Genomic DNA, 21,719 nt, shown 5'->3' with positions numbered 1-21,719 from the left:
ATTGTCAGTGCTGAGCAGTACCACTACCTACAACATTGCTAATTGGCGATACCACCACCCAATTTGGGAGGTACCACTGCCTAACATATGGGAGACCGTGTATTGGCGGTACTACCGCTAGTCTGGGCAGTACCACCACCTAACATTGGCGGAACCATCATTAGGTCTTTCGAAAAACGTACACTTCGTGCGTTCCAGCTCATAGGCGGTTCCACCGCCTGTTCTGATGGTGCCACTGCCTGACCTAACTTTGGGTCACTGAATGGGCCTCCCAATGGGCCCAAATCAGTTTTGACTCAAGTGAATGAGCTCCTAATTGAGTTGGCATGGTTACACTCAAAACCAACTCAATTACAATCTAAACTACTTTGATCAAGACACGACCGATTACAAACATGAATCCTATTTTATCTGGTATGTCATTAGTTCATTTGGTGTTTCATCCGAACCTTCAATATATCGTCCTCTCCTTCAGTGTATTGTCCGATCCATCGACATGTTGACCTCCCGCAACATCCAACTTCTTTGGTGTAATGTATAATCCTTCTAGCTCGATGCTTAAACTCACGGCACGAAGTATTTATACCGACACATCGACCAGTCCTTCAGCCTGACATCCAATCTCTTGACATGATACTCTCTGGCCTAACGTTTAATTCTCCTGCTTCAATCGATTTATCTTTCCATGATCGAAGTTAGTCCTACGTCACTCAAACACTGATTTTATCATCAAAATTCAAGATTCAACAATCTCCCCTTTTTGCTAATGACAACCAATTGATGACAGAATTTTAACTAAACTCTCCTTATCCATATGTCATATCGAAATAAAGCAAACTCGAATTCATAAAGAACAATAACCTTTGAAACCATGACTTTCACATCATGCACATAAAATCATGAGTATTGCATGCATAATCATCATAATTTCAAAACATCAAAGTACATCGCACCATGCATGATTCAAATTTCAAATCAGGCATAAATTACATGATACCAAAATATTAAAATTTTAAATTATCATAACTTTGGGCATAACTTCAAATCATCATTACTTCTCTCCCTTTGTCATCAACAAAAAGGAGAAAAATGTAGCTAGCAATTTTTTTTTTTTTTTATACATGCAAGTTAGAAATTTTTTGAGATGTGTAAGGTAGTAATTGTTGCTTCTCTTGTGCAAGTTTAGCAATTTTTACTTCTTATTGAAATGTGCAAGCTAGCAAATTTTGCTTATCTTTTGAGATGTACAAGCTAGCAAGTTTTGCTTCTATTTAAAGTGTGCAAGCTAGTAATTCTTTCTCCTCCTTTGTTTTTGTCAAAAAGAAGAGAATAATATAATAGTGTAATTTTTTCCCATTTTATCAATGTTCAAATCATCACATAAAAGATATCAAGAAAAATCAATTTAATGATGAGATATACAATTCATGAATACAAGGGAGTCATATGAAATAAATAAATCATGACATGAAAGATATTAATATCAAAGATCATGAAAGATCAAGTTGTAAATATTAAAAGATCATGATTCATTTTGACCAAGTCTCCTCTTAAATAACAAAAAGAAATCATAGGAGATCAAATAGTAAAAGATCTTCAAAACAAATCTTTAAGTCATGAATTCTAAGAAATCAAAAAAAAAATCATTATTCATTTGGATAAATATTCTCTTTAGTAAATAGCAAAAAAAATCATTGATGAATAAAAGATTTTAATTCATATAGAATAAATCTCAAGTTATAAATATTGAGAAAACAAGAATATGATTTGGATGAAACTACCCTATAATAAATAGCAAAAAGAAACATAGGAGAAAAAAATAATAAATTTCAGATATCAAGTGAAAGATTTGGATAAAACATATTCAAATTTAATTTATCAAATCATCAAAATCACTTTCTTAGTTCAAGATATTCATAAAAAAATATAAATAGATTTATCAATCTCTTATTAAAAAATATGTCTTTTGTCTTTTATGTCAAATGCATTCCCTTTTTTTAGTTTCTATTCATGTGATTGATTTCATACTCTTTGTCTTTTATATCAAATCCATGCATCATCATTTAAAATTAAAAAATAAATTTTATCACAAAAATCACCGAGATCAATAGTATAACACACTAAACAACAAAACATCTTCAATCAAAAGATTTATTACTAATAATTCTAATTCAAATGATCTTTCTTTTATTATTATTATTTCGGTTAGTGAGCTTTATGAAGTGTGTTAGATATCCGATCATATACCTTGAGCATCCACTATTAAGATTTTTATCTTTTGCTCCTAGCTTTCAATTGTAGAGATGTCTACAAGAAAAGTATGTTTGTTTTAGGTACATAGTTAACTTTGGGTCGGTTAAATCTATCTATCTTATCTTTTGGCATACAGTCATTTATGGTTCATTTAGGAATCCAAACTAATTTATAAGAGCTATACTTTTTAGATAAGCATTCATAAGCATAATGACCTTATTTATCATAAAAAAATTATATTTAATTTTCGGGGTAATATGCAATGTGGGTTCTTTAACAAATATAGTTGAATTTTATTGAGTGTTACTCAGATTCCTTCCTTTGTACGTACATAACATTTATTAGTACTTTCATAAAATTACATCGATTTGAAAACTCGTTCAATTAAACCCGTATCGGGAATGTGTTTAACTTAAAAACGTTCGTAAGAGTAGTAAGCATTGTAATATAAATGAAAAATATAAACAAAAATATAAACCGATTTATAGTAATTCGGTCGTCCCAACATATGTCCACTCAAGGCCATTGTTTTCATTACCGATCTTTTTTTCAATAGGCACGAAGTTCTTCTATCGGCACGTATGATGCTTTCCGACTCAAAATCTGATTTTCCTAAGTCACTCGAACACTGATTAAATCATAATTTTATCAATTTATTCATTATCAAAATCTAAAATTCAATAGGAGCCTCCTGGTTGGCGCTAACATAATTGTTGACTGTTGCCACGTGAGTGATATCGAAACATATCATATCAAATATATCAAAATATTCATTTTATATAAACGAATATATCGTATGAAAGTAGGTACTTTATGCTTTTTTTCATTTTAAAAGTACATCTTACATATACTATATCGTTATGACATCTAATGAAAATTGATACTACATAAAGCAACTTCTCCGACTATGCCGTCATCTTGAACTCACTAAACAAATATAAAACTTCTTACGAGCGTTTTTACACTTAATAATTAAAGATGCCGTGCCCCCTCCACGCTCTCTTAAAATATATGAGATACAACATTTTGCCTCTTAAGAGAAGTTATGTCTTATTTAATTGACTCTCACATCACATCAGATAGGAACTTCTATCAAACATGAGAATATTAAAAAGAAATAATGTCAAATTTATTATGTTACATCAACTTGATGTTCAACATTAATCATATCAAATTTGATGTTATTTTTATATGATAATATAAAGGTCAAAAGTTTATATTAGAAAGGGATAAACTAGTGGCCCATTTGAGGTAACAAGATTTATTAGGATTGATATAATCAATATATAATTTTTATTTTTGTTATATTTTTTTAACTAGTATAACATTTGTGAGATAGTTTTGATACTAAAACCAATGTATATACTTGATGGTTAAAAAAAATAGTTTTATCATGTCAATAATATATGTTGAATATCAGACTTTTAACGATTCAACATAAAAATGAGATACATTTTTATCTTTATCACTGATGTTGGATTTTTTTTAAATGATGGGTTATTCTGATATGATTAATTTCGATCATCAATCTCACGTAATAAAAAAAATAATATAATTTACTTTTGAGCTTTCAAGGATTGTCGTATATGAAAAAGTCCATAACAGGATATGATACATGAGGAAATTTGTCGTATTACTTTTGACGATGATAATTAAATATCAGGGGTTCCTAAAACTAGAAATTCGATGCTAACTTAATATATAAGTAGGACTTACCATTGTCAAACATATGGTGAAATTAAAATTGTTTACAAAACCTTGGGTAATCTATTATAATAAATCGTTTATATTTTATGTTACATGGAGTTGAATTTGCTTATGTGATCAATTGTTTGACTAGCAATAATTTATTTCAAATCATGCATGATTATATTTTCTCACTACGTTGACCTTTGCTACAAATGAATCATTGTTGTCAAGCAAAAAAGAAATGATTTTACAATAACCACAACAAAGTTTTACGAAGAAGTAAAAAAGTTAAGTTTATAATATAGTAATTAAGTTTTTATAAAGTAAACAAAGGTCTTTTAAGTTGTTTTAATACCAAAAATAAATATTTTCCTGTAGGATAAAATTTTCATATAAGATAAAATTTTCCTTCCATGTTCATACTTATTCAGTCTTCAACATCTCGAGATTAGTTCATTTAAAGTCTGACGGGGATTACTGAAAGACTCGTGTGGCGAATCGGCGGTGGGTCCCACACATCGCTAAATGGCGGAAGTTCTTCAAAAGCGTGGATCCTGTATTAAGTCACGTACGCGAGCACCGTTTGCCTGAATTAAACTGAGAAGCCGAAGACAACAAAACGTGCAACGGCTGTGGGTCCCACACATGTTACGTAACGGAAGCGCGTGAAAAGCGTGGATCCTGCCTTAGCCTCCATAGGTGAGCACCGTTCCCCACAAAGTAAACTAGCAATCCCGAGTGCGCACACGGACCGACTCGGAGAAAACTACCGGATGAGAGAGACAGAGAGAGAGAGGCGCCCCCGACGGGACAAAGTAGGAATCGAACACCGACGTCATCTTCTCCGAACGCCCGTCCGGTTCGGTGGAGCGATGCCTGCGAAGCCGAATCCAATCCCGAAACCCCCATCCGGTCAACCAATGCTTATTTGTTTGTTTCAGAATAGGAAACCCCCAAGTAACAGGTGTCGTCCATGTATAAAAGCGAAACCGCCTCTACTTCCTTTATCGTCTCCGGCTCCTTTGTCCACGAGCACATGATTCGCGTTACCGTATCAATCATCAAACCGCCCCCTCTATATATTTCGATCCCTTCCTCCGTCTCCTGTTGTTCTCCTCTTTTGGTTGTGGGAGTTCTTTGCCGTCGGTCAGAACCCTCTGAACCCTTGGAGATGGGTGATCGGTGGGGATCGCGTGGGGCCGACTCGCGTTACCGAGATGGAGAAGCTCGCGGGCGCAACTCCAGGAAGCCGCCTCACCCCCCTGGTATGTTTTCTTTTCCCTTCTAACGTGTTAGGGGATGATGGCGGATGCAATAATTTTTTGGGTTGATTTCATTCGCTTACTGAATGCTTGTTTTGATGTACGAGGTCGGGATGCAACCGTGAAATAGTTTCTTCTGTAGCGATTCAACTTAGTAGGAGATTGAATGGTGAATCTTTTTTCTCATTTGTAAACAAAAGATCAGTAATACGAAGGAGCTTTCCTCTTTTTATTCTGTCCTTTCTTCTCTATGCGAATTCTCGTAGATGGGGCAATCTTGTGTTCAGGTTGATCCACTCTGTTTGGTTTCGGAACGTTAGGGATTTCTTGATTATGGCGATGTTTAGTCTTCTTATGAAAGAAACAACAATTGTCCGGCTTGCCACAGATACTGCAATGAATTTGTTAGTTTACCTTTATCTTAAGACTACATAGGTTTTGCATTATATGAACTTGGAATAATTACCGATGGTTGTGTGATAAAAGGTGGTACATCGTTTCCAATTATTTTCAGTTCACGCTTGTGATGAGAACATTTTTAAGAAGGGAATGATTAACGAACTGCTTGTGATGTATATAGTGTGTTGACACTAATCACGTCACCTAGTGCTGTTGTATGCTAATGATTATGTTTAGACAACCTTAAGTTAATTGCGATCACCAGCCTAGGTTTTGAAGTTTTAGGCCATGTACATGTGTAAATTGCAGCTTTTCGGCTTTCGGTATTGGTTCTAATAATTTTGTGTTGGAAATTGCAGGACCTGGTCGTATTTTAGTTCCTTCATGGGTGAAGAAATTCTATAATGATGTATGCGGAATAAAATTGAAGACTCTGTGTGAAAACCAGAGATATACGGGCATGTACAAGAATGTTCTTGAGTGGGATGATTCGGCAGCACTAGAGGCTTTTCAAAATGCCAAGGCCAGGTTCTTTGCGCAGTACCATGATCTCCCTTGCGACATCCCTTTGCCTGATCCAGATATGTACATCGTCCAGGTTGACCATGATTCTCCGATTGATCCAGAACTAGTTGCAGATTTGGAGAAACAGCCATCGGTGCCAACAGATGTGCACGGTGTGGCAGGTAGTGGCCTCAACTCGGCTCCTGGTTTAAGTGAATATTGGGATATGTGCCGTGTACAAGATATTCAGCCCACCGGATGGGATGATGAAGTGGAACCTGAACCTAGAAATCAGGATAGAAAAGATGGAGTTAGCAACACATGGAATTACAGTGGTGGGCATTGGGATGAAGCAGCTGCTCAGAATGATCCATGGAGTAATGGAGGCAATAATTGTGTGGATAATGGTAGGAATATTTCATATGGAACCTGGGAGAACAGAAATTCTAAGTGGGTTGAAAGAAACAGAAGGAAAAGAGATTCAGGAGGTCACCAGGGACTGACATTTACAAGACCAAGCTATCAAACAGGTTCTTATCAAGCAAAAGATAGTTCGAGAAACTGTAGACGAAGAAATCAGACAAATTATCACTATGAGAAAGGAGTTTATGCTGGACAGTTTTTGACTTCATAAAATTTTTGTTTCATTTCAAGCTTCCTTCATCATGTTATAGTTTATACATTATACAAATATTATATATATGTATATATAAAAAATATTTGTATAATGTATAGTACCTGTGGTGATGTTGTTTGACCTTATAAATTGTTGTGTCAATATGTAATCATATATATATATATATATATATATATATATTATAGTACCTGTGGTGATGGTGTTTGACCGTATAAATTGTTGTGTCAATATGACCCAGAGAATCTTGAGACACTGGAACAGTGGACTAATGTTTTCTCAAGTGTGTTAGTATTTGCTGCGTAAAGTTTGTGCATAAAATGTGGTTGATCTTTAGTGATTGAGATGGTGTATCAAGATTTTCAAGTTTAGATAGCCTGCTGGAACTGATAACTCTGAATTTTATGAAACAAAGATAGAAATAAAGTTTGTAGCTCATCTTTCCTAGGAATCCTTTAAGAGTGCACCCGTTGCAGTGTTCTTTGGTCCTCTTTTGCATAAGATGATGTAGTCGTAAGAGTTAAACTTAATACTGTTACTGATTGTGTTGGCTGGTCTTCCCGACACTAATACATCATATCAAAATATCAATGTTATGATGAGGTATTATAGTGATGAGATTTGATGCATGCACAAAATGTCAAGAACATCATTAAAATATCATGATGATGACACCTCAAAGACTGGTGAAACTAATATATACAATCGTTTCTAATTATAGTTGGTAATTGCAAATTATTCCCAAGTGATTATCAAAAGTGAAAATAAAGATGTTATATCATCAAACAACCAAAATTAATTTTAGATCCTCTTAACTGGACTAATAACTATTTAAAAAACTTTCTGATAATAACAACTAGAAAAATTCTAAAGTGAGATGTCTGTGAATGATTTTTCATAATTCGAAAGTCATATTAAGCACCTAATAAATTTTATTTTATTTTATGTTCATTACATTCAATATTATGAATCTCAATATGTTAAAGAATTTCAGTTGATATTAATAATAAAATATGTAAGTTTCTATATTAAGTTTTAGTAATAAAGAATTTCGCTGAACCGTCCATTCCATCCCTTGCTCGCATCTCAACCATCCGTCGGATTCGGTCAATATCAAATATTTTATTCGAATGAGATGGACGGTTAAGATGGTCCGGGGAAATGAGATGGACGGTTTCTTTGGGAGTTATCGGTACTGCACATGCGTCGAATTTGCTTTCATCGAATTACGTCCCGTCGCTTTCCAAACGTACGTGCCAAAAGTAACGCGATAAACCCATTGAACCCTATCCTGATTGCTCGTTTCAGCCCCCCTTTCCACCTATTTTGTCCCGACGCTCGACGCCCGCCGCCGCTCATGGCGTTCTCCCTCGTCTTCTCAAACCCTAGTAAGTCCTTCTCCTTCCCCAGCTGCGTCCATCGCCACCACGTTAGCATTCCCCGCTCCTCTGTTCTCACCAACACATGGCTCTCCCCTCCCTCCTCGCGCTTCTTTTCGATTCCCAGCCCCTCGCCCCTTCCTAAACCATGGAGCCGCTCCGGAGGTGCACTGAAATGCTCCCTCCCCTCGCGGCCCGAGTACATCCCCAATCACATCCCCGACCCCAACTATGTCCGCATCTTCGATACCACCCTCCGTGACGGCGAGCAATCCCCCGGCGCCACCATGACGAGCAACGAGAAGCTCGTCGTCGCCCGTCACCTCTCCCGCCTCGGTGTCGACATCATCGAGGCCGGTTTCCCGGCTTCCAGCCCGGATGACCTCGACGCCGTCCGCTCAATAGCTATCGAGGTCGGGAACCAACCCGTGGGCGAGGACGGCCATGTGCCGGTGATTTGTGGGCTCGCGAGGTGCAATAAGAAGGACATTGATGCGGCATGGGAGGCGGTTCGCCATGCGAAGAAGCCGAGAGTGCACACGTTTATAGCCACGAGCGAGATCCATTTGCAGCATAAGCTGAGGAAGACGAGGGAGGAGGTGGTGAACATTGCGCGTGAGATGGTGGCTTATGCCAGGAGTCTTGGATGTCAGGACATCGAGTTTAGCCCTGAGGATGCTGGAAGGTCTTGTGCTCTCTTAGTACTCGAATTTGTCTATTTAAGAAGTTTACATTCTGATTGTAGTGGTTATGATCTTTCAGGTCTGATAGAGAATTTCTATATCATGTTCTGGAGGAAGTAATTAAAGCTGGGGCAACAACGCTGAACATCCCAGACACTGTTGGGTATACTCTTCCATCCGAATTCGGAAAGTTAATTGCCGACATAAAGGCAAACACCCCTGGCATTGAAAATGCCATCATATCAACTCACTGCCAGAATGATCTTGGACTAGCAACTGCAAACACATTAGCAGTATGTATCTTGCTTCCTAGCATACTGTTGTCATGTATAATTTTTACCAGCATCTTTGCACTCACTTATTGGGCAATCTAATCTCAGGGCGCTTATGCAGGGGCAAGACAACTCGAGGTCACTGTCAATGGTATTGGCGAAAGAGCTGGAAATGCTTCTTTGGAGGAGGTATTTAATTTCATTACTCAAGGGCCATTAGTTTATGTTCTAAAAATAGTACTGTAAGCTGATGATGCTTTTAGACCACAGATACGTTGTATAATGAAAATATTGAAGACATTTTCTGTTTGGCTTTGTCACAAATTCTTATTATTTCTTTGGATCTATCATTTGCCAAAAATTATTATTTTGATAGGATTAGTGCCTTTTGTTAAACACCTTTTTCTGAATGAAGGAGGACATCTCTATGACTTTGAACCTCAATAACCATTGGAAGAATGTTATATTTGATTTGTCTACTCAAACTTTATTGATTCTGTCAGAAATGAAGCTATGCTATTGCTCAACTGAATATTTGATTTTTTTTCTTGTTTACCAAAAGATACAAAAGAAAATTTAGGTATTCCCTGTCTGTTTTGAAGATGAATCATTTTTGAAGCGCCAACAATATAAGACTGACAGTCTCATGCATAGTTGGTGAAGACAGACACTGGTTGTTTTCTTTGTTACAAAGATGAAGCATTTAGACAATACATGGAGCAGCGACTTTAAGCATATGCATATGGGATGCATATATACACACTATAGATGCATATACAAAATATGTGAACCTAATTAAGATAAATTATTGTGAAGCGGTTCAAAAAACTAAAACGAACTATATATCTGGAGTTGAATAGATTACTAATCCAAAGCAACTATCTTAGAATAAGCAACTAGCTTATTAACTCTAAAACATATTTCATTTCATTGGAGAGAATTCAATCATGTTTTGACCGCATGCCATTTTCCATTAGATCTTCAAAATGAATTATAATTTGGAGCCAATTGTTCTTCCAGAACTCATTTATCTTTAGTACAGTGAATGAAAGAATTTGCATTGTTAATTTAATACTTCATTTTTAAACAGATAATCAGTTTTATGGTCACATGCAACATAATATGGTGATGCTAATATTTTCATGGCAAGTGTCTTTATGCTAAAAGTTGATCGAATTAAATTGGTTCCTTTGAAATTCCAATGTAGCTCATCTTTGCTTGTTCACAGTTCTTGCTCTATCGTGGTGCACTAGAAATTAGGTCCGCTTTACATTCTGTCTCCATTCTGCAAAAGTCCATTTCATGGTTCAATTTTGCCACTGTGCCAGGATATTTTAAACTGGCAAATGTAAATTATGATGATTATGGAAGATGTACAACTTAATTAAGATGATTTTTTTTGTCAGGAAGCAAATTCTCTGCAGTTCTAAAGTTACAATTGCTAATTTGCTTTCTTTTACGTCTTTTTACCTCTTATAAATCTTTCATCATCCTTCATTTTGCAACATTGTAGGTTGTTGTAGCCATGAAGTGCCGTCAGGAACTCTTGGGAGGGTTATATACTGGAATTAATACAAAACATATTTTCATGGCAAGCAAGATGGTAATTGTAGCTGTTTTGTTTCTGAAGTTTTTATATTTTCTAGAGAATGAGTTACTTGTGCAATTTTCTCAACATTTAGTTTTGATGTTGCAGGTGGCAGAGCATACCGGACTGCATGTACAGCCACATAAAGCTATTGTTGGTGCTAATGCTTTTGCTCATGAAAGTGGCATCCACCAGGTTCACGATAATTCATGGTCATTAAGATATAGATGTTACTTCTGTTTTAAATTATTGTGTTGCTTAATGCTCTATATAATGGCTTAGTTCTACTGTGACTACATCAACATTTAGGTCTAGTGTCATACTTTATCTGTTTGATGTATCTAAATCTTTTTTGTCCTAATCATGTGTATGCAATGTCATAAAGCAGATGAAAGAACATCCAGGCCTTCTCCTTCTCCCATCTGGATCTAAATTGATCAAGAAAATAATATAACAATGAAATGTGAAAACTGCAAATAACAGGAAAATATCTGAAATTTTTAAATAAAATAGTGGCTGCTGAAAATTCTTTTAACTTATATTCTTAGAGTACCTTTTGAAATCGCAAATGTAATTAAGGTGTTAAACATTAAAATTATATAAGACACAGAGATAAATTCATAAAAAGATTATAAATTGTTTATGTAATAGATAACTTTTAGATATATGTCATACAAAAGGATAAAATCAATGCACATGTAGATTTGAACATATTGATAGACCCCACTGTAGTCTTGATGTTTCTCTAATTATTAAATGTGTGAAGTATTAGATAATATAAACACAACTAGAGAAAAAAATTGTTTGAAGATAGTGGTCACGATTAATCGAGGAGAGCTCTTTGACTTATAGTGTCTCCTGTCCAAACCTTTAAAATTCTTGGGAGATAATTTCATTTGGCCTCAAGGGAGCCCTCCATCAAATTTTGCAGAAACAAAGATCCTAGTGGACCACAAAATCTCAAGCTTTTGATTGATGATTAAGATGATTTACTTTAAGATGAGACTGAGATGGTGGTATTGCTAGGAAGCAATATTTTAGTGATTGAAAAGGATTATGATATAGTCATTCTCAATTGTCAGATAATCATGTTGATCATATTGCGACTCAACATTAGCCATCTTAGAGCTAGCCAAAGGGTCATGGCTGGTCAAGCTAGGGGCCTGACTGCACTTGTAAAGCATATACATTTTATTTAGAAGTGATAAGTTCTAGAGGTAAAACAAAAAAAGGGTGGTAGACATTTTTAGGGTGTCATTACCCATCTTCTTGGTGTTAGACATTAAAACACTGAATAGGCTTCATATTTAATTTATAAATCAAATTATTTGTTAGTCAAACATATTCAAAGAAAATGAAGAAGAAAATAAGCCTAGATTGCAAGGCAGCTTGCGTTGTCTTTTTACCAGGAGAAGGGGATAAAAAGTGAACAACTGAATGAGTAATAAATGGGATAATTTTTATTGTTTATTCCAAGGATTATGTCTCTTACCATTACTGATGACGGTTGGACCGTCATGGTACACAATATGGTACAATGTACTTAGTATCTAGATAAGATGATATCTATTGGTCCCACGCGAATCACTACAGAGAGAGAGAGAGAGAGAGAGAGAGAGCTACAGATAAGGGAGGATGCAATGTGGAACTAGCAACACGGACGAGGGGTGGCAATATAGGAAGAAGATGGAAAAGAAGAAAGTGGAGGAGGTGATAGAGGAGAGAGGAAGAGAAAAAAAGGAGAAAAATGACTTAATTGTTGTTAGGCATTTAAAAACTAAAAAAAAGGACCCAACACCGGCATTGGTTGTAGGCTTACTTCTTGTAAGCCTAGTATGGTGAGCTCAATGAACAATAAACTTATTTTCGGATTGGACTAAACAAAATTGATCGATCTGCTGACCAGTCGATAGTCAAACCGATGAGTTCTGGTTTGTTTCAACCAGTACAACCACAACCACTACCAATGTGTCTGCCTAGGTGTTGAGTAACCGTGCAAACTATATTGAGGCTTAGGTTATTTGTGAACTTTCAAATCCTATCTAAGGTAGTTATTTGATTTGACCTCAAAGTTGTTTTTCAACGCACTGACTAATTTTTTTATATGGTTTTTTCAGTACATACTAATTCTTGTTTATGGTTTTTTCACCTTATGTTGAAGTGTTGGAACTTTGTCTTTCCGTTATGTTTTCAGAAGCTTGTCATTTATATTATAAGTGAAAGGTGCTCTTAGCAATAGAGAAGTTCTATGTGGTTATAACTCTTGGCAAATTGAATTATCATGGTTTGTGCTATTCTTTTTTTTTTCCTTTACACATAAAAAATTCTCACCTAGTGTTTTGCAGGATGGGATGCTTAAACACAAGGGTACATATGAGATCATATCTCCAGAAGATATTGGATTATCTCGTTCCAATGAGTCTGGCATTGTTCTTGGAAAGCTTAGGTATGGATTATGACTTTTGATTATTGCTTCTTTTTTTCTTACAGGGTATCTCGATGGTAGCAAAAGATACATATAACTGATCCTAATTAGTTGGGACTTTATGACTTTGTTGTTCTTTTTTATACAGGATTTTACTAAATAGATACTTAGCACTTCTATTATAATGAGAACTACCCTAATCTTTGTATGTGAGATTACTATTCTTGCATCTAGATAATTATTATTTTTATTGTTTTGGATGATTGACTATCAACTTTTTAGTTTTAGAATGTCATTGCAAAGTTTTGTTGTTGTTAGTCATCTTGTCCTTAATTTCCCTACTGTAGAGAGCTGATGGAGAAAGATCGATATAGCTAACCCTAAATAATTTTCTTATCACTACTGCTACAGAGCAGATGGCGAAAGATCCATATAGCCGATCCTAAATAGTTGGGTTATTATGACTTTGTTGATGTTGTTGTTATTATTATTGTTGTGTTAGTCATTTTGTCCTTAATTTCTTAACTTTGTTTACAAAATACAAGCATGTCTTCTTTCACATAGGACATCTCGTTGACAATTTGGCCTAAAGTATGTTTGTTGATGGTTAATGTTCTAAGAAGTGGTTGTAGTATACATGCAGTCAAAATACCACAGGGCCCACATGCAGTATTCAGGTGCACATGTGGTAGATATTAAAATGTTAAGAAAACTTATTGTCATGGTATTTGTGATTACAGGATAAGTTACGAGATTCAAACAAAAGTTTATCTGTGAATATTATATTAACAGTGTACTGTGCTATAAAAATAAAGTCATCGTGTCTTTTGATAAAGTTTTCTGAGATCTTCCTCTGCCACCTTTTGATTTGTAGATCTAACCAACACATTATAATCTTGTCCAAGGTTCGTAATTTTGTACCGTATCGGCGTTTTTAGTTTTGCTCGATATGGTACGGTACGAACATAGAACAATTTATATGGGTTTCTAACTGTAGATATGCTAAATAATAGATAACAATCTCCCTTTTGAAAGTTTAGATGCAAATTTTGTTGGCATTTTATTGTTTTTGGAAATAAATGTTGTTAAAAGATTCTGACATGACCTGGTTAATGAATTTCTTTACATAGTACTACAACTCCCTCTCTCTTACAAATGCCTAGACAAAATGATATTATCATATTTACTTAGAACTTCTTCTTATATGTTTATTTTGATGAAATTTCATAGGCATCTGTCTTTTGGATGCTGAGAAACAATTGCACCAAGACACATGTAGTGCATGTTCCTAGCAAGAGCAAGTTCTTTTCATATTATTTACTTTTTTCTCAAGTGTAATTTATTTTAGACATCCAAAAATGTCATAGTAGTCTTGAGCCAAACTTAGATTTTATAGAAGTGAAACTATGCGCTTAAAACATTACTTTTGAGTAGAAGATATTTCGTGATGGTAGTTTCTAGATAACAAACATGCCCTTGCTTCTTTGGAAGGGAGACCTACTGCACCAGATCCTGCCAAATGCAGGATCCCCTTGTAAGGTTGTTTTAGTGCATGAACCCTTCATCATTCAGTTCATAATGAAGCAATCTTACCATAATTCCAAATATTTGTGCTTCTAGTATCTGTTTTATTTATCTTTGTATTCATTTGAAGTGAGTTTAGATGCATAATTATGAATTTCACAAGAAGGTTGAGATTGAATGGGCTATCTCTAGTGTTCAAACGAGGACTAATATTTTTGTGCCATATATCTAAGATATTTTGTGATACATTGCCATCTTCTAATAGGTTTGTGAAAAATATCATCTGTTGTAGTGCTCATATTTCTTTTGCTGTTTCTGCTATTGAGTGTTTATGATCTAACTGGATATTGAAAAATCTGCTTCGGTCTATATCTTTGTTCTATATCAATATTCTATTAACAGAATGTTTTTGGTGATGGTGTAAGAATTTTCTTTTCCTGATAGAATAATACCTTAAATATTCTCTCTTTACAGTGGACGTCATGCTTTGAGATCAAGACTATTGGAGGTACATCTGATTGTCTTTGTTTTTTATAATTTCTCCCATGGCAGTCTTAGATACATCATGATGTATTTGTAACTTGTGTTTTTAGTTTGGGTATGACATCAGTGGAAAGGAACTTGATGATGTCTTCAAACGCTTCAAAGAAGTTGCTGAGAAGAAAAAGGTGAGAAGGACAGACTGAATAATATTCTGGCAGTTGAAATTTATTTGTTTGGTTGTTTTCTGTTGTGCATAAATTATTTCATATTCGAAAAGAAACATAGCTTTTATATATTGCTGTACTTTCTTGTAATAGAAGATGAGTAGATGCTTATTGGTGAAGTAAACTTAGCATTCTTAAAAGCATATCATTAAATCCACTTTTTTCCTAGTTTCTTCACCTTGTAAAATGTATTGTATCATATTGGTACTAATTGCATAGAAACTACCACAAAGCATTCACTGCTGTGGGTGCACATTATTGAGGTAAAATGAATTCACTTTTGAAACAGTACTTTACTACAGTGAAGTTTGTGGATCACAACCAGGGGCATGCATGCTACTAATTATGCATATTTGATTGTCTGTTTGGTTGTTTTCCAAGTTGATAAATTCAAGATCGTTGTAAAAGAAATAATTTGGATTTTGTTATATCATTTTTCGTTAATCTTATTTAAGGTTTCTTCTTTTTGACTTATTTGATTATAAGTTGTTATGATATTTCTAATTTAGTACTCAGTTCATGAATAAGTCAAAGAAGTTGTTTCTCTTTACAATTTCCCATAAAACCATTTCTTTCTTACATGACTTGCCTTTAGTGCAACTTACATGGGCTATCTGTGCTTGCGTTGCTCAAAGGTCTAAGCAGCAATTTAATGTCTGTTTTGTAAGCCTGTCAAAATCATGGGTGATATCTCTATATTGTGCTGTCCATTGCTCATACTAGCACTTGCAAGGTTGTATGCCTGGAGGTGCATGGAGCAAATTTGATGTGTGCTGTTCTGTTAATGCATTGGCATGATACAACAGCCACCTCCATGCATTGACATGATTTGAGGCACATGATAAATGCAATAGTGTGCGGTTGGCATGATACAACAGCCACCTCCATGCTGGCTAGTAATTCATTTGTGGAGTACATACAATGGTAAATGCAATAGTGTGCGGTATGGCCTTTGCGAAGTAGCATTATGAGGTTATGGTCGATTAGGAACTTGTCTTCCATTATTTCAGAAGGAGAGACATAGCTAGTCCAAAGCACCATTGACTTGAAATTGTGCCTTAAATAATTTTCACAAGCATGCTTATTGCTAAGAGACTCCTGTTTATGATGACAGCGCATATCCGATGAAGACCTAGAAGCACTAATATCTGATGAAATATTTCAACCTCCTGTCATTTGGTCTCTCAGCGAGTTACAGGTGATCTTGTACTGACATTTTACACTTTTTAACTTGCCCGATGTAAATTACTAACTTTTTCATTGGAAAGGCTACATGTGGAACACTTGGCCTATCTACCGCAACTGTAAAATTGGTATCTTCTGACGGAGAGGAGAAAATTGCATGCTCAATTGGTACTGGTCCTGTTGATGCAGCATATAAAGCCATTGACAGCATAGTCCAGGTGAGGATTGAGAATTCTGAACTCTTGAATTTTCTATCATTGAATATTTTTCTATTATAAACAGGAGTCTATGATAGTCATAGACTCCTGTTTATGATGACAGCATAATCTCCCTTTATATCCTTTGCTACCTACTCCGCTATTATCTTCTCTCGACTGCTTTGATTGTTGATATCATCAAATTCCAATCTGTTATTGTCTTAATTCTTGGCCTTATAGCCAAAATTTGGTCGTTATCAACTATAACCTATCAAATTAATCATAGTTGACCAATTTTGAACAAGTTTAGGCGATGTGTTAGTTGCAAAAATGTAAAAGATGGAGATGTTGAAATGGGAGAACGACAAAAAAGAAACGTATGAGGCTATGACTATGGCTGTGAATATGGATGTTGATATCTTTGTGTATTCTATATGTTACAGCTGTTAAGTTTGTGGTTTGCCATTTTTGCAACTTTCATGTCCCACCACTGATAAAACATGGAAAATAATATTAAAGAAGAAAAGGAATAGACTTTTACCTTTAAAGAAAATAGATGTCATAATAGACAAGGGAGACAATATAGCAAAAAACAACTACTCTCAAATACATGAGGGGTATCTTTGGGTAAAATTTTTTATTAGTTGTCTTTGAATTGCCTCATTTCATCTACACAAAATTACAGAAGATTCGGACCTACAATTGGTTGCTTAACTTTCTTTAAAGATAAGTTCTTAACACAGTAGTAGTTACCATGGATTAAATATCATCATATTTAGTCCATGGTAAGCTTGCCTCATATCTGTCGGTTTAAAATCTCGTTGCGATTAAACCCGTTTTGGAAGATGTTAACTTGAAAGCATACGGAAGAGTGTAGTGGATGTATAGCAAGTAAAGCAGTTTACAGTTAAGGTAAATAGCAAAACAGAAATGCAAATCGAATTATAGTGGTTCAGTTGTCGTGACCTATATCCACTCTACCGATTCCCCTTCCGTCGAGGCCATCGGCATCCACTAACGATCTTCCTTCAATGGGCGAAGATCAACTATCCTTACAACTTGATTCTTCTTTTGATAGGTTTAGGAGAGAACCTTTACAACCCCCACAACCTCCTCTCTTAAACTTCACTAACACTTAGAGTTTGAGAGGAGTTCACACAAGATTACAGCAGCATTTTTTTTCTGCGAATTCACGGCCCGAAGCCTTCTGCCGATACGTCGACCGTTCGTCCGGCCCAACATTCAATCTTCTGACATGTTTGTTCCGGTCCAACGTCCGATTCCTCCTACTTTAATCAATTTGTCTTTTTTGACCGACGTTAGCCCTTCGTTACTCAAAACGCTCATTAGATCACAAACACTATCAATTAGTTTCATCATCAAAATTCGAGATTCAACAAAACCATCCATTATTAAACAGTTTTATAGGATATCAAGAAGAAGAATAGGCGATTTTGCTTGGCTTGATCCATTTTATCCTGTACCACCCAGTATGCTTTCCAAATTATGATATCGAGTTATAGCTGACCAGTAAACACAAGCTTATCAGGCACTAAGCATATGCTTACTCGATTTTGTCCCTCATTTTTCTTCCACCTGAAAGATTTAGCTCTTTCCTTTCTTTCACTCAATCTCTCTCAAACTTCTCAATCTCCCACAATTTCTCTTTCGAACCTCTAAATCTTGAACTTCATTGTATTTCTTTAAAGATAAATCTGAAGCTTAAATTCAGAATTAGTTGTTAGTTATTGAAGATTTAAGCTTTGTTCTATGTTCTTTCTTAGGAACATGATTTAATTGTTTTCATAAAAGCTTGAGTTCTAAATCAAGTCATTTCCTCTTTTACTTCTGGGTTGAAATGGACCCAGAATAATGCAAAGTTGGAAGATCTACCTTATTCTTTGTTGGATCAACTCAGGTATGGTCGAGATTTGTTTGTATATGATCGAGACTTGCATAGATCTAGGCTAGATTCAAATGTATCTGATCAAAAGATCCATACTTATTTGCCCTAGATTTGTGTAGATTTAGGAAATATTTGCGTAGATCAAAGCCAGATCCACATAGATATAGGTTTCATTCTTGCGTATCCACCCTAGGTCCATGAGGATCCAACCAAAGATCATGATCTATGCTTGACCATAATTTTAATCCATGATAATTACTATGCAAATATTTTTTCATGATATGGCTAATGTTTATTTTTAAATAAATGTACAATAATTGTTCTTTATTATTGCTATTGTTATAGTTCATATTGGTGTTTATCTTACATTTTGATTTCATGTCCTTTTAGCATATAAATGTTATTTTCTTTTCAAATTTCAGTTTTATAAAGTTCTAAGATTCTGCTATCATACTTCTTATATTTTTATTTTAAGTTATTTTTTTGTCGATTCTGAATCCATTTATTTAATTTGACAGATCGTAGTTGTATCTAGTCAATTTAGTACCATTGCTTTGCACACACTGTGTGGCAGTCCTTTCTTTCAATAGCTAGGGTTGTGGTCCAAGCATCCCTAGTACCTGGAGTTAATCCTACTGGTCTAGCAGGAGTCCAATTCCCTCCAAGATCGTGTGAACCCCCAAAAAGGGGGGTCAGTGTCAACAAAATACCCGGTAACTAGTATGATTCTTTCCTGAAATTTGTGGATTGGCTGGATCGAAAGTACAGCTCAGGGTTCCTCCCTGATGTCCTTCGCCATTCCAACAGTGATCGAGTATGTGCAGGGAAAAAAGTTGCTGGATATGTACAGAGAGAGAAAAGAGGAGGCTGGTAGGTAGCTGATAAGCAGGGAGTGGTTTAGATAATGTTTTCCATGTGATCTGTTTCTGCTGACAAATAACAAGGATATGAAGACAAAATAAGACTCAACCTGTCCATATGTACATTGAAATTATCATCTTGGAACTCGGGCATTGTTGGATAGATTGATTGAGAAAGCTTCGTAGAGCTATTTATTCAATGTTATTTTGTCATTGCAATATATTTTGCATAATTCCCAAGTCTTTGGCCTTAGTATGTTTTGAAATGGAAGCTAAAAGACTGATGTTGCAAGAATTAATTTTGATGATTATTTCAATTGTTTTAAATTTGAACAAGTGGTCACTACAAAGGGGGATGTTGAACAGTCAAATACACAAGGGCGAACTTCATGGGTTCAAGGGTGCATATCATAAATCAAGGGCCAATAATTTGATCCCATAATTTTTAAATCCAGCTCCCAAACCGCCGAATTATTGAGTACCAGTAGTGTCAGACACAATATCATAACGGTGATTACTTTCATGGATGGTGGACTTGCGGATTTCTCCATTAGAGTCTACCTCACTGCCTTGTTTGTTATGTATCTATATAACACCATAACGGTGTTTTACATCTGCAGGTACATGCAGTTCTAAAGGAGTATGCTATGAATGCCGTAACTGAAGGCATTGATGCAATTGCAACCACCAGAGTAGTCATAAGTGGGGATGATAGCTATACATCAATGCATGCGTTAACCGGAGAAACTATGCGCCGGACTTTCAGGTTTTGTTTGTTTTAATTATTTTTTCCATGTTCTCATTTTCATCTCTAGGTGCACTATGAAGGCATGCTATTGATTTCTTTCTTACGATCAATGATCCTCTTCATGTTGAATGAGCACCCCTTATCATTTTCCTCAGTGGAAGTGGAGCTTCGATGGATGTTGTTGTTTCGAGTGTTCGGGCCTACATAAGTGCACTAAACAAGATGCTCGGTTTCGTGTCTGCCATGAGAGCTTCAAAGGAAAACACTGAAAAGCAGAACATCTCCCACTGAGTTATATATGTTGCCTTCCAGAGACCAGAATGCGTGTTCCTTGATGTACATAGCAGGCTGGGTATTGTTTAATCTTCCATGATCCGAAGCAAGACCTCTAGTAACTACTAGGGCTTTGCGATTGTTGGTAAAAGGCCTTGCTAGTTGTTTTGCATATTTATCTAAATATGGACTCTTGTTCACCAAATTCATTTCCATTAGGACCTTAAGGTGGTGGTGCACTTATCCTTTCGCTACCTCGAATTACCATTGATAGTTACATGTGTGGCTACTTGGTGATTCCCGCCCTGTCCTCTTTTCTCATGTAAACTTGGGATGAAACTATAGACCTTAAGACGATGCCTTTAGATAGTACAACTGTGTTATTTAATAAAGATGGCAGCTACATAAGCTCCATTTGATTTGCATGTTTTGCAGGGATGTCGGTAGTTCGTTTGCTGCAGCCTGTGATATTAATGCTTGTAACAAACAGTGTAGGTTCGTGTTATCGGCATGGTGGACACCCCTATATGAAAGAAATTTAGTTTGTAGTTATCTAAGCTTTGCAGAAGATCATCACAATTCCATGAACGACATTCTCGTGATTGCTTCAAACACCGGACTTCATCTTCCATTGCTTGTGTAACTGACATGATCATGCTTCCGGTGCATTTGTTTGCCTTCGCAACGAGAATTCTGAAGGCAATTGAAAAGCTTCATTCCTCTCACTGTCTATAAGATCGTCAACCATCATCAACAAGACAACGACTAACAACGGCAGAAGTGCGACGATGGCGAAGCTGTCTACGGTTTGCTTGCTGTTGGCACTCCTCGTCACTGGGCATTTGATGTCAGGTAGCCTCGCCATGCCCAAAGACCACAAAGGTCCCAAAGATCACAAAGGTCCCAAGTGCAAGGGTTGGCACGATCTGGTTTCGCAATGCTCGCGCTACGTAGCGGTCGGCAAACCGGTGGATATTCCCACAAAACACTGCTGCAAGGTGGTAAAGAAAGCCGACTTTTCATGTGCCTGCAAGAACATTACTGCTTCTCGCCACAAGAGGATCAACGTGAAGAAGCTTGTGCTCGTGGCCAGCTACTGCGGGAAACGGCTTCGCCATGGTACTCACTGTGGAAGTAAGTCGATCATTTTCTACTGACCTACGACAGTGTGAGCGGGTGCCATGTGAATTCTCATTTCCTCCCTTTCCTCCTCCTCAGGTTTTACGATTCC

General features: G+C 36.1%; 3 protein-coding genes across 3 annotated transcripts; all 3 read left to right on the top strand.

Annotated features, from left to right (window-relative positions):
* Positions 1-4,825: 4,825 nt before the first annotated feature.
* LOC103994275 (uncharacterized) lies at positions 4,826-6,877 on the top strand. Its single transcript, XM_009414603.3, has 2 exons — positions 4,826-5,207; positions 5,963-6,877. The coding sequence occupies exons 1-2, from the start codon at positions 4,916-4,918 to the stop codon at positions 6,739-6,741; spliced, it is 1,071 nt and encodes a 356-aa protein (XP_009412878.3). The 5' UTR covers positions 4,826-4,915; the 3' UTR covers positions 6,742-6,877.
* A 1,153-nt stretch (positions 6,878-8,030) lies between these two features.
* LOC135645798 (2-isopropylmalate synthase A-like) lies at positions 8,031-20,913 on the top strand. The gene is made up of 12 exons (XM_065164546.1): positions 8,031-8,805; positions 8,883-9,096; positions 9,184-9,264; positions 10,589-10,678; positions 10,772-10,858; positions 13,009-13,109; positions 15,087-15,120; positions 15,206-15,280; positions 16,434-16,517; positions 16,588-16,722; positions 20,088-20,233; positions 20,371-20,913. Exons 1-12 carry the CDS (start codon positions 8,099-8,101, stop codon positions 20,504-20,506), a joined length of 1,890 nt encoding a protein of 629 aa, XP_065020618.1. The 5' UTR covers positions 8,031-8,098; the 3' UTR covers positions 20,507-20,913.
* A 363-nt stretch (positions 20,914-21,276) lies between these two features.
* LOC103993424 (uncharacterized) lies at positions 21,277-21,645 on the top strand. The gene has a single exon (XM_018829997.2). The coding sequence runs from the start codon at positions 21,277-21,279 to the stop codon at positions 21,643-21,645; it is 369 nt and encodes a 122-aa protein (XP_018685542.2).
* Positions 21,646-21,719: the final 74 nt, after the last annotated feature.

Source organism: Musa acuminata, chromosome BXJ3-8, assembly GCF_036884655.1.
Source record: "Musa acuminata AAA Group cultivar baxijiao chromosome BXJ3-8, Cavendish_Baxijiao_AAA, whole genome shotgun sequence".
NCBI lineage: Eukaryota > Viridiplantae > Streptophyta > Magnoliopsida > Zingiberales > Musaceae > Musa > Musa acuminata.
This window is presented reverse-complemented; position numbering and strand designations above follow the sequence as displayed.

Bases quoted from the DNA above. Each gene is read 5' to 3' on its own strand.
- LOC135645798 (XM_065164546.1), top strand. From the start codon at position 8,099: ATGGCGTTCTCCCTCGTCTTCTCAAACCCTAGTAAGTCCTTCTCCTTC. The intron at 8,806-8,882 runs GTCTTGTGCTCT...ATGATCTTTCAG, and splicing joins AGCCCTGAGGATGCTGGAAG to GTCTGATAGAGAATTTCTAT. The intron at 16,518-16,587 runs GTGATCTTGTAC...TTCATTGGAAAG, and splicing joins GGTCTCTCAGCGAGTTACAG to GCTACATGTGGAACACTTGG.
- LOC103993424 (XM_018829997.2), top strand. From the start codon at position 21,277: ATGGCGAAGCTGTCTACGGTTTGCTTGCTGTTGGCACTCCTCGTCACT.
- LOC103994275 (XM_009414603.3), top strand. From the start codon at position 4,916: ATGTATAAAAGCGAAACCGCCTCTACTTCCTTTATCGTCTCCGGCTCC. The intron at 5,208-5,962 runs GTATGTTTTCTT...TGGAAATTGCAG, and splicing joins GAAGCCGCCTCACCCCCCTG to GACCTGGTCGTATTTTAGTT.